The 10,760-nt window shown below is 52.9% G+C and overlaps 1 protein-coding gene across 1 annotated transcript in view; it reads left to right on the top strand.

Moving 5' to 3' along the window:
- MBOAT2 (membrane bound O-acyltransferase domain containing 2) overlaps window positions 1-10,760 on the top strand; it is a 57,311-nt gene that overhangs the window by 16,662 nt on the left and 29,889 nt on the right. Inside the window, exons 4-6 of the mRNA XM_015564938.1 lie at window positions 1,174-1,269; window positions 6,238-6,293; window positions 7,580-7,634. Of these exons, the coding sequence (XP_015420424.1) occupies window positions 1,174-1,269; window positions 6,238-6,293; window positions 7,580-7,634 (207 nt within the window). The remainder of the gene's footprint in view (window positions 1-1,173; window positions 1,270-6,237; window positions 6,294-7,579; window positions 7,635-10,760) is intronic.

Here is a 10,760-nt window from a genome sequence, read left to right as displayed (position 1 = left end):
AATGAATTTATATATTATTTTCATATACATTTTACTAATTTCCTTTCATCTCTTACACTTCTATTATAGAGAAAGGGCAAATAGCAATATTGAAATATCTCCCCTAATTAATTCCTTTTTAAAAAAATATATATTTTATTGATTTTTTTACAGAGAGGAAGGGAGAGGGATAGAGAGTTAGAAACATCGATCAGCTGCCTCCTGCACACTCCCCACTGGGGATGTGCCCACAACCAAGGTACATGCCCTTGACCGGAATCAAACTTGGGACCCTTGAGTCTGCAGGGCGATGCCCTATCCACTGAGCCAAACCAGTTAGGGCAATTAATTCCCTTTTAATGTGCACGAATTTCGTGCATTGGGCTACTAGTATTTAATATTAGAAATGATGAGAAAGTCCTTCCCTCATTTGAGCACATTTGAATCTTTACCCACAGCTTCTGTGTGCTTGGTTCTGTCTTGTGTATAATTCTTGAATCCAGCTAGAATTGTGTAGATGCAGGTACAACACGCTTTTCCCCACCAGATGTCAACTCCTTGGGAGGTAATCCGTCCACTCCCGTGACTTGCCTGCAGCCTTCACTCCGTGCCATGCCATCTATATAGTCCCGGATCTGCTTCTGGGGTCTGTGCCCTCTCCTATCAACATGTAAATTCTACCCCCGCACTATGTCTTAGTTATCACAAGTTCCCATGCCTAACAGTGTGAGGAACTGCATGTCTGATGCCCACCCAGGATGTATGCTCAGAGACCACTGAGGACACGTGTGTAAAAATCCCACGAAGAGTTTGTTGAATGTACATTTCAGCCAGATGTTTTTGTGCTAAATATCATTTTCTAGAAAGAAGGAGGAGTGAGTAGAGCGAATCACAGTTTTATGTCCGAGAGCATGACTTTCAGATCCAGAATTTGGTGCCTGGAGGCCTTTCAGAAGGAAGAAGCGGACGGAGGCAGCCATCGCATGCATTAGCCGTTGACGGGGCCCTGCGTCCTAGCACATGGGAGCGGGAACTAGCGGAGTTTTTAGAACTTATTGAAGAAAGCTCTCGGGGAGTGGGTCTAGTGACATTGAAGTTTCGAACCCTGTCACATAGTTAACAAATTACTTAAATGTGTTCTTGAGCCAAATGCACCCTTTATTTTCACTAATCTAGCTTATTTTTGTTTTCCAGATATTGTTTTGTGTTTGCTTTGGGATACCTCGTAGTGTGCCAAATTACTAGAGTCTATATCTTTGATTATGGACAATATTCTGCTGATTTTTCAGGGTAAGATGAAAACTTTGATTCAGTAGCCTGTTTTTTCTTTTCTTTTCTATTCTAACATGTTGGTTAAAGGACAAAACATAGTTGCATTTAGTGGTTCACATGAAAAGCTCTTACTGAACATTTTAGTTGAAAAGTCCGTTATGAATGTAGAAATGCCCTTGTAAAACGGTCTTCTGTAGTGTCACAAAGCCACTAAGTCACCTCTCCCCTCACACTGGCGTAAGCTAGTCCAACAGTTACACTTGTCACATGGCATCTGACATTGAAAGTGTTTCCCAATTCCGATAGAAATCCCTGCAGTCCTTTCCAGCCATTGCCAACCAGCCCCCCTGAGTCTGCATCCTCGCCCCCCCCCCCGTCTCTCTCTCTGCTCTCTGGGTCAGTCAGCAGCTTCTGCATGCGCTCTGATGGCCTGTCTTGCCTCTCAGCATCCTCGCGGCTTTCTTTGGACCAGGGTCCTGGGCGAACGCATTCCCCCTGCAGCGTGGATCTTGCTTCCTGCATTTCCCTCTCGAGCAGTGTTCTCCATCCTTCTACCCGGGGCCCGCTGAGTGGTGGGACAAACTCAGCTTGCTCCTTCCAAGGGGGCCTCGTCCCTCTGTGGTCCTCTTTGCTGTGACAAAACCCACCGAGTGCCTGTTGAGAGATCGGCGCAGGCCAAGCCCCAAAGAGCTGACTGCGCGCGTCTCTATGAAGGGACGCCCGTGGACACCGTGCCCGGGCGGGAAACTGCCGGTGAGCCTCCCGGTTCTCTGTGTCCGGCCGGCCAGCTCTCTCTACCGAACGGGACACGAAGACCTGCCTTTAAGTCGGACCCGAGTCATCTGACAGGATAAGTGATGACCAGAAACCCAATTCGAGGACGACCAAAGTGCAAAAACATGAAACAAAGCAAGTCACGGCGTCCAGGAAAAACATTGTCCGACAGCAGAAATGGACCCGAGTGTGTGACGCAGCGGGAAGTCCCCCGGGAAAGGGGGAGCTTGAGAAGGGGAACGTTCTCTTCTCCTTGACGAGAGTAAGAGGGATTTTGCTTTTATTAAACAGGCTTTAAAAATAGGCTTGGATGAGAGGAGATTGCATTCAAAAGAACAAACAGAGCCACGCCAAAGCAAACCTGATTGGAGATGCTGAGTGATTAGCAGAGTGTTGAATAGAAGGAGGGGTTCAGAGGCGGCGGCTCGGTGCTGCCCCCTGGCGCACGCACGGTCCCAGGTCCCCGAGGAAATGAATGCAAGCAGGACCCTGGGTAGACTGGCCCCCGAGCATCTTAGTGAACTTGAAGGAGAGACAGTCACAGGTCATCATACCTCAGTGGAAGGATGATGTGTGTCTCTTTAAAAGAATGAAACCCACGTAGGAAATTTAATTTTCCTGAGAACAGTGACTACTGGTCTTGCTCACCACGGTATCCTTGAAGCGTAGCAGGGAGAGGCATTGAATTACTACTTATTGGATCGGTAATAACACTCCAGCAAAGGAACCCCGCACGGGAACGTAAACTCAACCTAGGAAACCTGACACCGTGAGCAGAGCTGTGCTCGCAGCGGCAAATTCATCGTTCGGAACACGCACTTGTGTTATGATAAATAAGAGTGAAATTAGGCATTTTAAAAAAATCCTCACCTGAGATAAATTTTCCATTGCTTTTCAGAGAGTGAAAGAGAGGGAGAGGGAGAGAGAGAGAGACATCGATGTGAGTATGTAGGAAAAAAACTACATAGCATCTTAAAAATGGAAAACCTGATATAAAACTTTGAGTACAGTGTGTAATTTTTATCCGTTAGGAAAAACATTTGCCCATGATCAGTGAGCTGATATGTATTAGGCGGACAGATTGGCTGAAGGGGACTCTTCTGGCAGAACTAAGTTGAAGGCCTCTCTCTCTCTCCCTCTCTCGGGCACAGGAGAGAAAAGCCCCCTAGAGGCAGGCTCCCCTTAATGGAATCTGTAGGCATTTAGAAGCGCTGAGTGGGTTGTAGCAGAGAGGATCCTGGCTGGATCCTAATGGGGGTCAGTGGAGTAGCCCCCTGGGCTGCTGCAGCTGGTAGAACTGAGTAAGTGCCCCTTTGTGTAGGGGCCTGGCGCCCAGGAGCGAGAGCCCAGAGGTGAGGCCAGGCCCTGCTGAGGGCTCACCGGGCAACTCTGTGGGGCGTCTCGCGTGCACACGGTGAGGGAGCCTTACTCTGTGTGCGTGGTGTGTGTGCACGTGTGTGCGTGTGCGTGGTGTGTGTGTGCATGTGTGTGTGTGTGCGTGTGAGTGTCGGGAGAGGCGGAAGTGAAACGCTGGTGCAGTCGCTCTGACTGTCACAGAAACAGGTGTTCGTGACCCACTTGTGCTGTCAGGAAAGCCAGTCTCTGCTGCAGGGGACCTGCCCGCTTAGAACGCCCCCCACCACCACACTGCCCCCCGCGCCCTCCGCACGGGGCCTGCGCTCGGGGTCTGCCCCGCGGCCCTCGCTGTGCAGGCCGGTGCGGGCTCTGTCCAGTCCCCTCGGGGGACCTGCCTGGCACCCGCTCACCACACCCCCTCGCTGACGTCCCCTCCAGCGCTTCTCGCTTCTCTCTGCCACCTGCTCCCCGCAGCCCCTCCCTAGAACCGTGTCCGCGGTGTTTATGCTCCCGTCCTGCCCCCGGCTGCCCCGGGACGGGCTGGACCAGAGGCGGGGCCTGCCGCTCATGGAGAGCCGCAGGGAGTGCTCAGGGCTGCTGGGCGCCAGAGAGGAAAGAGGGGTGAGCTGGTTGCTGGTTGCACCCCGTCCGCACCGCGGTGGGGGAGCCCGCGCTTCCTGGGGCGCCCGGGCCGTGGACAGATCATTCCGGAGCTGAGTGGGGAGCGCTTTCAGGCCAGAAGCCAGGCAGGAGGGAGTGAGGCCGTGGCAGGAGGAATGGCAGGTCGCCACGCGGAGGAGCCGCGGTTTGCCTGCTGTCGAGAGGTGTGATTTAGTGCGTCTCTGCCCGGCGCGGGGCTGGGCGCCAACGGAAAAGACTATTAGTTCCTTACCTCACAGACGTTCTAAAGAGGAAAGACAGACCCTAAAGCAGCCGTGTCGTTTGAGAAATGAAAAGACGGTGGCTGTGAGAGTCCTTGGAAGGATGAGATGAGACACAGGGCGGTGCCCGCGGGCAGAGGGCGTGCGCTCAGAACTCTGGGCCGGGTGAGGGAGGAGCAGGAGGGTTACAGCTGTGAGTGCGAGAGGCACAGAGTTGATTCCTGTGTTGCTGTCTAGAAAGTCTTGTATTATTTTCTTACAAGCAGCTCTCACCCTCCTTTTGCCCGCCCTGCATGTGGCACCTAGCAGGAAAGTATGCCACTAAGCTGATAAAATAAATGGAATGCTATTTTATCAGTCGTTTTTATTGTGTTTTAAGGTGACATGGGAATTAGGAGTTAGAACTGAAGGATATTTTATTTAGTTAGTTATTTTTACATTTTTTATTGATCTCAGTGAGGAAGGGAGAGGGAGAGAGAGAAACATCAATGAAGAGAGAGAATCATGGACGGACTGCCTCCTGCCTGCCCCCCCCCACTGAGGGATGGAGCCCACAACCCAGGCCTGTGCCCTGACCAGGAATCGAACCGGCGACCTCTTGGCTCCTGGGTAAACGCTCAGCTGCTGAGCCACAGGGGCCAGGCTTCTCCGTGTGTTTAAAGGGGTAGTGGATCATTGGTCCTGTCCGAAACGGCCATACTTGGAAAGCATCGCTGGGTTCAGACAGCCGTGATGTTTATTTCTACTTTGTGGTGCCCGGGACCGATGCATAACTAAGTCCCGTCGTGTCACTGGTCCGACAGCTGTGCTGTGGCTGCATTGCTGTCAGAAGCCTCCCCCTCCAGCCTGGCGGTCATGGCTCTGGCGTTAGGGAGGTGGGCCAGGTAGTCGGGTCAGTGTGGACCACATCTTCACGGACGTTTTGGGCAGAACCAAACATCAGGAGCCAGGTCTCCAGGCCCTCCTGGCAGGGACCAAGTGTCCCGGTGGACAGTGGCCACTGACCAGCCTCCGGTCCGAGCAGGGGGCAGGTAGAGGAGGGCAGGGCGGGACCCGCGGGGCTGGGGTCCTTCCCAGGACCTGCAGGGGGCGGCCCGCGTCCTACCTGCAGCCCACAGGGCTTCCCGGTTTGACTGAAATCCCCAAACGATGAATACACAAGCCGTGGCGACTTGTTCTCGGGCCTTCTGCCTGGCTGCCAGTGTGACAGCTGCAGGGCCCAAACGAATCCTGCTGGGTTTCCCACGTAGACTTACTTTTCCTTTCCAAGTTCTCCATCCGTTAGAGATGGGGAATTGGGGGAAATAGAGCCGTTGTCTTACTGGCAGTGTGATGTTCAAGTCTTCCTTCCCTGCGAGAGCACCCGGGCCCTGCGCTGTTTCTGGGGCGTCTTTGACAGGCCACCCCCTGGGGCCTGGCTCCCAGGACAGGGGTGGGGGGTGGGGGGTGGGCAGCATCCTTCTCTCTCCCCTGTTTCCGTCCTGTTTCATTCTGTGTTTCTTACCCAAACTCCTTCAATGTGGTGCCCACTCCCCTTCTCCCAGCAGCTCCCTTTCCACCTTGAGGTGTACCCCCGAGGCGACAGGCAGCTGGGATTCTGAAAAAGGGCTCGGTCAAGGCCAGGTGGCGGGCGGTCTCAGGCCTGTGCGGTCCTCTCCCTCTGACCTCCCGTCCTCAGGCACAGTGGCCCTGCTCCCCGTGACTCCCACGTGATCGCAGTGCAGCCCTGCTCCCACGTGACCTGGTTCCGTGGACGAGCTTGTCCTGTTCGCTCTGTAAATCGAGGCCCAGGTTCCCCGTCTCCGGCACCTCTGCAAACACAGCAGCCCCCACTTCTCTCCCCGAAGGTCTTTATTGATGTTAAAAAGCATACACGATTTTGTAGTCGTATAAGCAAAATAAACTCCTTTCCCTATATCGTCACTATTATTTTAAATATGCCCTTTTAACATATTCATTCTGTATTTTGTCGCAGCCCGATGATGATAATGACCCAGAAGATCACGAGCTTGGCTTATGAAATTCATGACGGTAAGAATTTAGAAATTCACTTTCCATCCCTGGAAGACGTCACATTCAGTTCGTCTCTTGCTTGAGATACGACCATCACTTTCTGCTCTTGATTAGAAAGGGCTGGCGGTAAGGCAGGGAAAACAAATCCTGAACTCTGCCTACGGTTATTAAAGTTGGCGTGTTCTCTTTCAGTATTTTATCTTAATTTTGCCTTCAGTTCAGTGACAAAAGCAAAGTAAAATAGTGTGAGTCTGTCATATGACCCACATTAGTGGCAATTTAGAATATAAAGCAAATAGATATTTGGTCTAAATAAAGTTTTATTCATTTCTGCCTCCCCTCTGTGCTACATTTGTATTAAATTTTGAATGTTTTCCCCCACCCTCTCTCCCTTATACTCACACACACGTGTTCTTAGTATAAGAACTTATGAGTTCACAGGTGGGTGTCAGCCCCACTCTGTGTGTCACCCATCCTGTGTCCCTGCTGGGGAAGGCCTATCAATATATGTTTTTTAAAAATATATTATTATTGAATTCAGAAAGGAAGGGAGAGGGAGAGAGAGAGAAACATCAATGATGAGAGAGAACCATGGATCGGCTGCCTCCTGCACGCCCCACACTGGGATGGAGTCTGCAACCCGGGCCTGTGCCCTGACCGGGAATCGAACCCGGGACCTCCTGGTTCATAGGTCGATGCTCAACCACTGAGCCACCCGGCCGGGCTACAAATACTTTTTAAATGTGTTGTTTGCCTCTTCATTTAGTCCTCCTTTGGCCTTTAAATTGGGTTTAGGATCTAGTAGGTTGACGTGTAATCATAACAACATCCTTCTGTTTCGGGGGAAGGTAAGCGGGAGATGATGGTAGAGAGTCATTCTCTTTCGTCAGAGTCGTGTGGGGGTGAGGAAGTCATTCCTCCCGTAGCACTGATGTCGGCCATGTAAGCCGTCCAACGACAGAAACATTTTCACGCCCCTTCTGACAAGTCATCGCACCTGCTCGGATACATGTTAGCTCTGGGGGATTTCTTAACTTCGTAATGATTTTCTCTAAAGGAGAGTCAGGTTAGTTCCCTGATGTGTGCGTTCACCTCATACAGCCCTAGACACGCTGGGTCCTGCCAGGGCCTTTGACAGGCTGGAGCTTGTGTTGCGAAGGGCGAGGAAGGAGCCGACTATACCACGGCTGGGATGGTAGCGTGCATTTCGAATGAGAAAAGTGACGAGGGTGTGAAGGGGAAACACGCTGTTCTTTCCTTTGGAGAAATCCCAGTTGATGAGAGAGCCTGTTTCTGTTCCTCAGGGATGTTTCGGAAGGACGAAGACCTCACTCCGTCGCAGAGAGACTTGGCTGTAAGGTGCGTGCCTCTTAGTTGTGTCCCGCCTGCTTCCTGCTGTCTCTGCCTGGGACACACACTACTCTCCTGGCCACGGCCGACTTGTCATGCCGGAGGTACTTCCTTCACGAAAACCCAGCTTCCTCCCTCTGCACACCCCTCCGCCACGTCCTGCCGGCCTCGGCTGGATCGCCACCCAGCATGCACCTCCCGGGACCATGAGGCCATCTGCCAGATTCTCCATCTCTCCCCTGAGACCCCTGAAGCCAGGGAGAGCGCTGGCCCTCGTGCCTGCCCTGGAGTGATGATGAGCAATCATTGCAGCGGCCCTGTAGGCCGATAGCTTGACGCAGGTGCTGGGTAAGATGCACTGCGTTCACACGGCGCGTGGAGGCCCTGTTTTCAGACGATGGCGACCCGGTAAGACAGTCCCATCTTTACCTGAGGAATTTGCCGGATCGACTTCGGCGTCACTTGTTATGGGCGCTCTGTTGACGAGCTTAAGGAAAGCTCACCTTTGGAAGGATCTTCCTTAAAATAATCCAATTAGAGATCAGATGCGTGTTTTACATCTGAGGCGCGTGTGTCCTGAAAATCTAGAACGAACAGGCGCACGGCTGCCCGAGAACCAGACGACGGTTGAGGGCGTAGGCAGGCCCACCCCGGTGCTCGCCTTCCTCCCGGGTGATGTCTCCGTGTATCTCCCCGCCTTTAAAATGTCCGACCTTCATAGCCTCTGCAGTTAGATTCATAGTGAGTACATGTGCACTTGAGTGAACTCCGCGGATGGGAGGTTCGCTGACCCGGGTCCGGTGATCCCTGCGAGGCCTTGGTCTGCCTCGGGGGCTGCTGTCTCCCACCGCCGCCTGGCAGACACCCAGCCCCGGGAAGGCTCCGCTCTCCACTCTGAACTGTGGGAGGAAGCGGAGTGGAAAGACACCCCGTCTTGCTGGTTGGACGCATGTTGAATTGATCACCCCAAATTAAAAATCACGGTGCCTTTTATCACTAGTGACTTAGGCAAACTCCCTTTTTCCTATTGCAAATGCACGTCAGCAAGTCCAGTGAACGATTTCTGTGAAATCTCCCTCTAGGCTGACCTTGAATCTTACCCTCTCTAACCTGACTGACCCGTCACCTTTCCCACTGAGGCCCCCCAGCCCAGCGCCGTTTCCTATGGTGTCTGCTGTAATAGCTCCCCCGCTGGGCTCCAGGCTCTCTCCTGCCCTGGGCAGTCCTTTCCACCCCGGACGTGGAGATCCTTGTTTAAATTTTTATGTTTATTTTTATTGATTTAAGAGAGAAAGGGAGAGGGAGAGAGCGATAGAAACACCAATGATCAATGATGAGAGAGACTCACTGATCGGCTGCCTCCTGCACACTCCCTCCTGGGGATTGAGCCAAAATCTGGGCATGTGCCCTGAACCCAGACCTCCTGGTTCATAGGTCGACACCCAACCACTGAGCCACACTGGCCAGGTGCCAGAGATCCTTTTAATGTGTTTTGAATTCTATCGTCCCTCCCCTGACACAAACCCTCCAGCGAATTGAGAATCGAGAATAAACTAGGAAACTCTGACCCCTGCGCATAAGGCCCAGAAAGCGCCAGTAGCCACCGCTCTCCCTCGCTCAGCTCAGTGCACGGTCACCGCACAGGCCCCGCTCTCCATCAGGATCGCACCTCCCTTCCCTGCATCACACTCGAGCCCTGGCCGCCTCGTTTCTCTCACCGGCTGTGTCATTGTCTGAGGGTCGATGTTTATTTTGATTGTTCCCTTCCCGACCCGAACATGAGCTCCATGGGGAAGAACTTGGTCTTGTTCATCGTTTGATCCTCGTCTCCTGCTTAGCAGGTCACCCCTGGGGGCGATTGTGCCCCCAGAAGACACGTGACGATGCCTGGAGACGTTTTTGTTGTCACGTGTGGGGGGGTGCTGCTGGCACGGAATGGGAGAGGCCCAGATACTGTTGAACATCCTATGGGCTCAGGACAGTCCCCAACAACAGAGAATTACTGTCACCAACCTCAGGAATGCGGAGATGGAGTAGCCCAGCCTGGGGCCGCACTGTTCCTGTCAGGGAAATGCCGATGGAATGAAAGATGGACTCATTTAACATCATCAGTGAACAGAACATGATCACACTTGGTTCTCATTCCAGCAGCAAATAATAGTGACCCACTGCAGCCCCCGATACGGCTTGTTTGAAATGACCGTTGAGCCAGAAATTATTTCAGCGGATTTCATGGCTCAGCGTTATCTTCCGTCCTCGCGCATAGCGATACACAGTGTGACGGGTGAGACGGAGCTGCGCTTGGACAAGCTGGCATTGCTTCGGGTCTTGAAATAATTGGCAGCGACAATGGGGCTCTGTTGTGGACGCACAAGGCGCCCCTTTGTGAGCGCGGCTGCGGGGAGGGGGGCCAGGCCGGAGTCTGGGAGCATGCTGCCTCAGCAAGCAGAGGGAGTCTGGGAGCATGCTGCCTCAGCACGCAGCAGAGGGAGCTGCGGGGAGGGGGGCCGGGCCGGAGTCTGGGAGCATGCTGCCTCAGCACGCAGCAGAGGGAGCTGCGGGGAGGGGGGCCGGGCCGGAGTCTGGGAGCATGCTGCCTCCGCACGCAGCAGAGGGAGCTGCGGGGGGAAATCTGCTGGGAGCCGTGTGCTCCCGGCAGCTGGGAGCTCTCCAGAGAAAATCCCTAAAAACACTTTGCAGTGTAGACGATTGTAAGAGACCTGACAGGAGTCCAGTTAAGCGGTGGCCCAGCTGGTGGCAGGTGGGCAGGGACCGCTGTTTTCTCTGCTTGTTGTTTTTTTTTAAAATACGTTTTTATTGATTTTGGAGAGGAAGGGAGAGGAAGAGAGAGAAACATCAATGAGAGAGAATCACGGATCGGCTGCCTCCTGCACGCCCCCCCACTGGGGATCGAACCTGCAACCCGGGCCTGTGCCCTGACCGGGAATTGAACTGTGACCTCCTGGCTCATAGGTCAACGCTCAACCACTGAGCCACACTGGCCAGACTCTTCTTTGAATGTTTGGTAGAATTCATCAGTGAAGCTATCTGGGGCTGGACTGTTCTTTGTGGGAAGTTTTTCATTACTAATTAAGTAGACATTTAATTCATGTCTTTTCTTGTTATAAAACAACT

The sequence above is a fragment of the Myotis davidii genome, unplaced genomic scaffold (assembly GCF_000327345.1).
Source record: "Myotis davidii unplaced genomic scaffold, ASM32734v1 scaffold61, whole genome shotgun sequence".
Classification (NCBI taxonomy): domain Eukaryota; kingdom Metazoa; phylum Chordata; class Mammalia; order Chiroptera; family Vespertilionidae; genus Myotis; species Myotis davidii.
The sequence above is the reverse complement of the archived record's forward strand: the minus strand, read 5'-3'. Positions and strand labels throughout refer to the sequence as shown.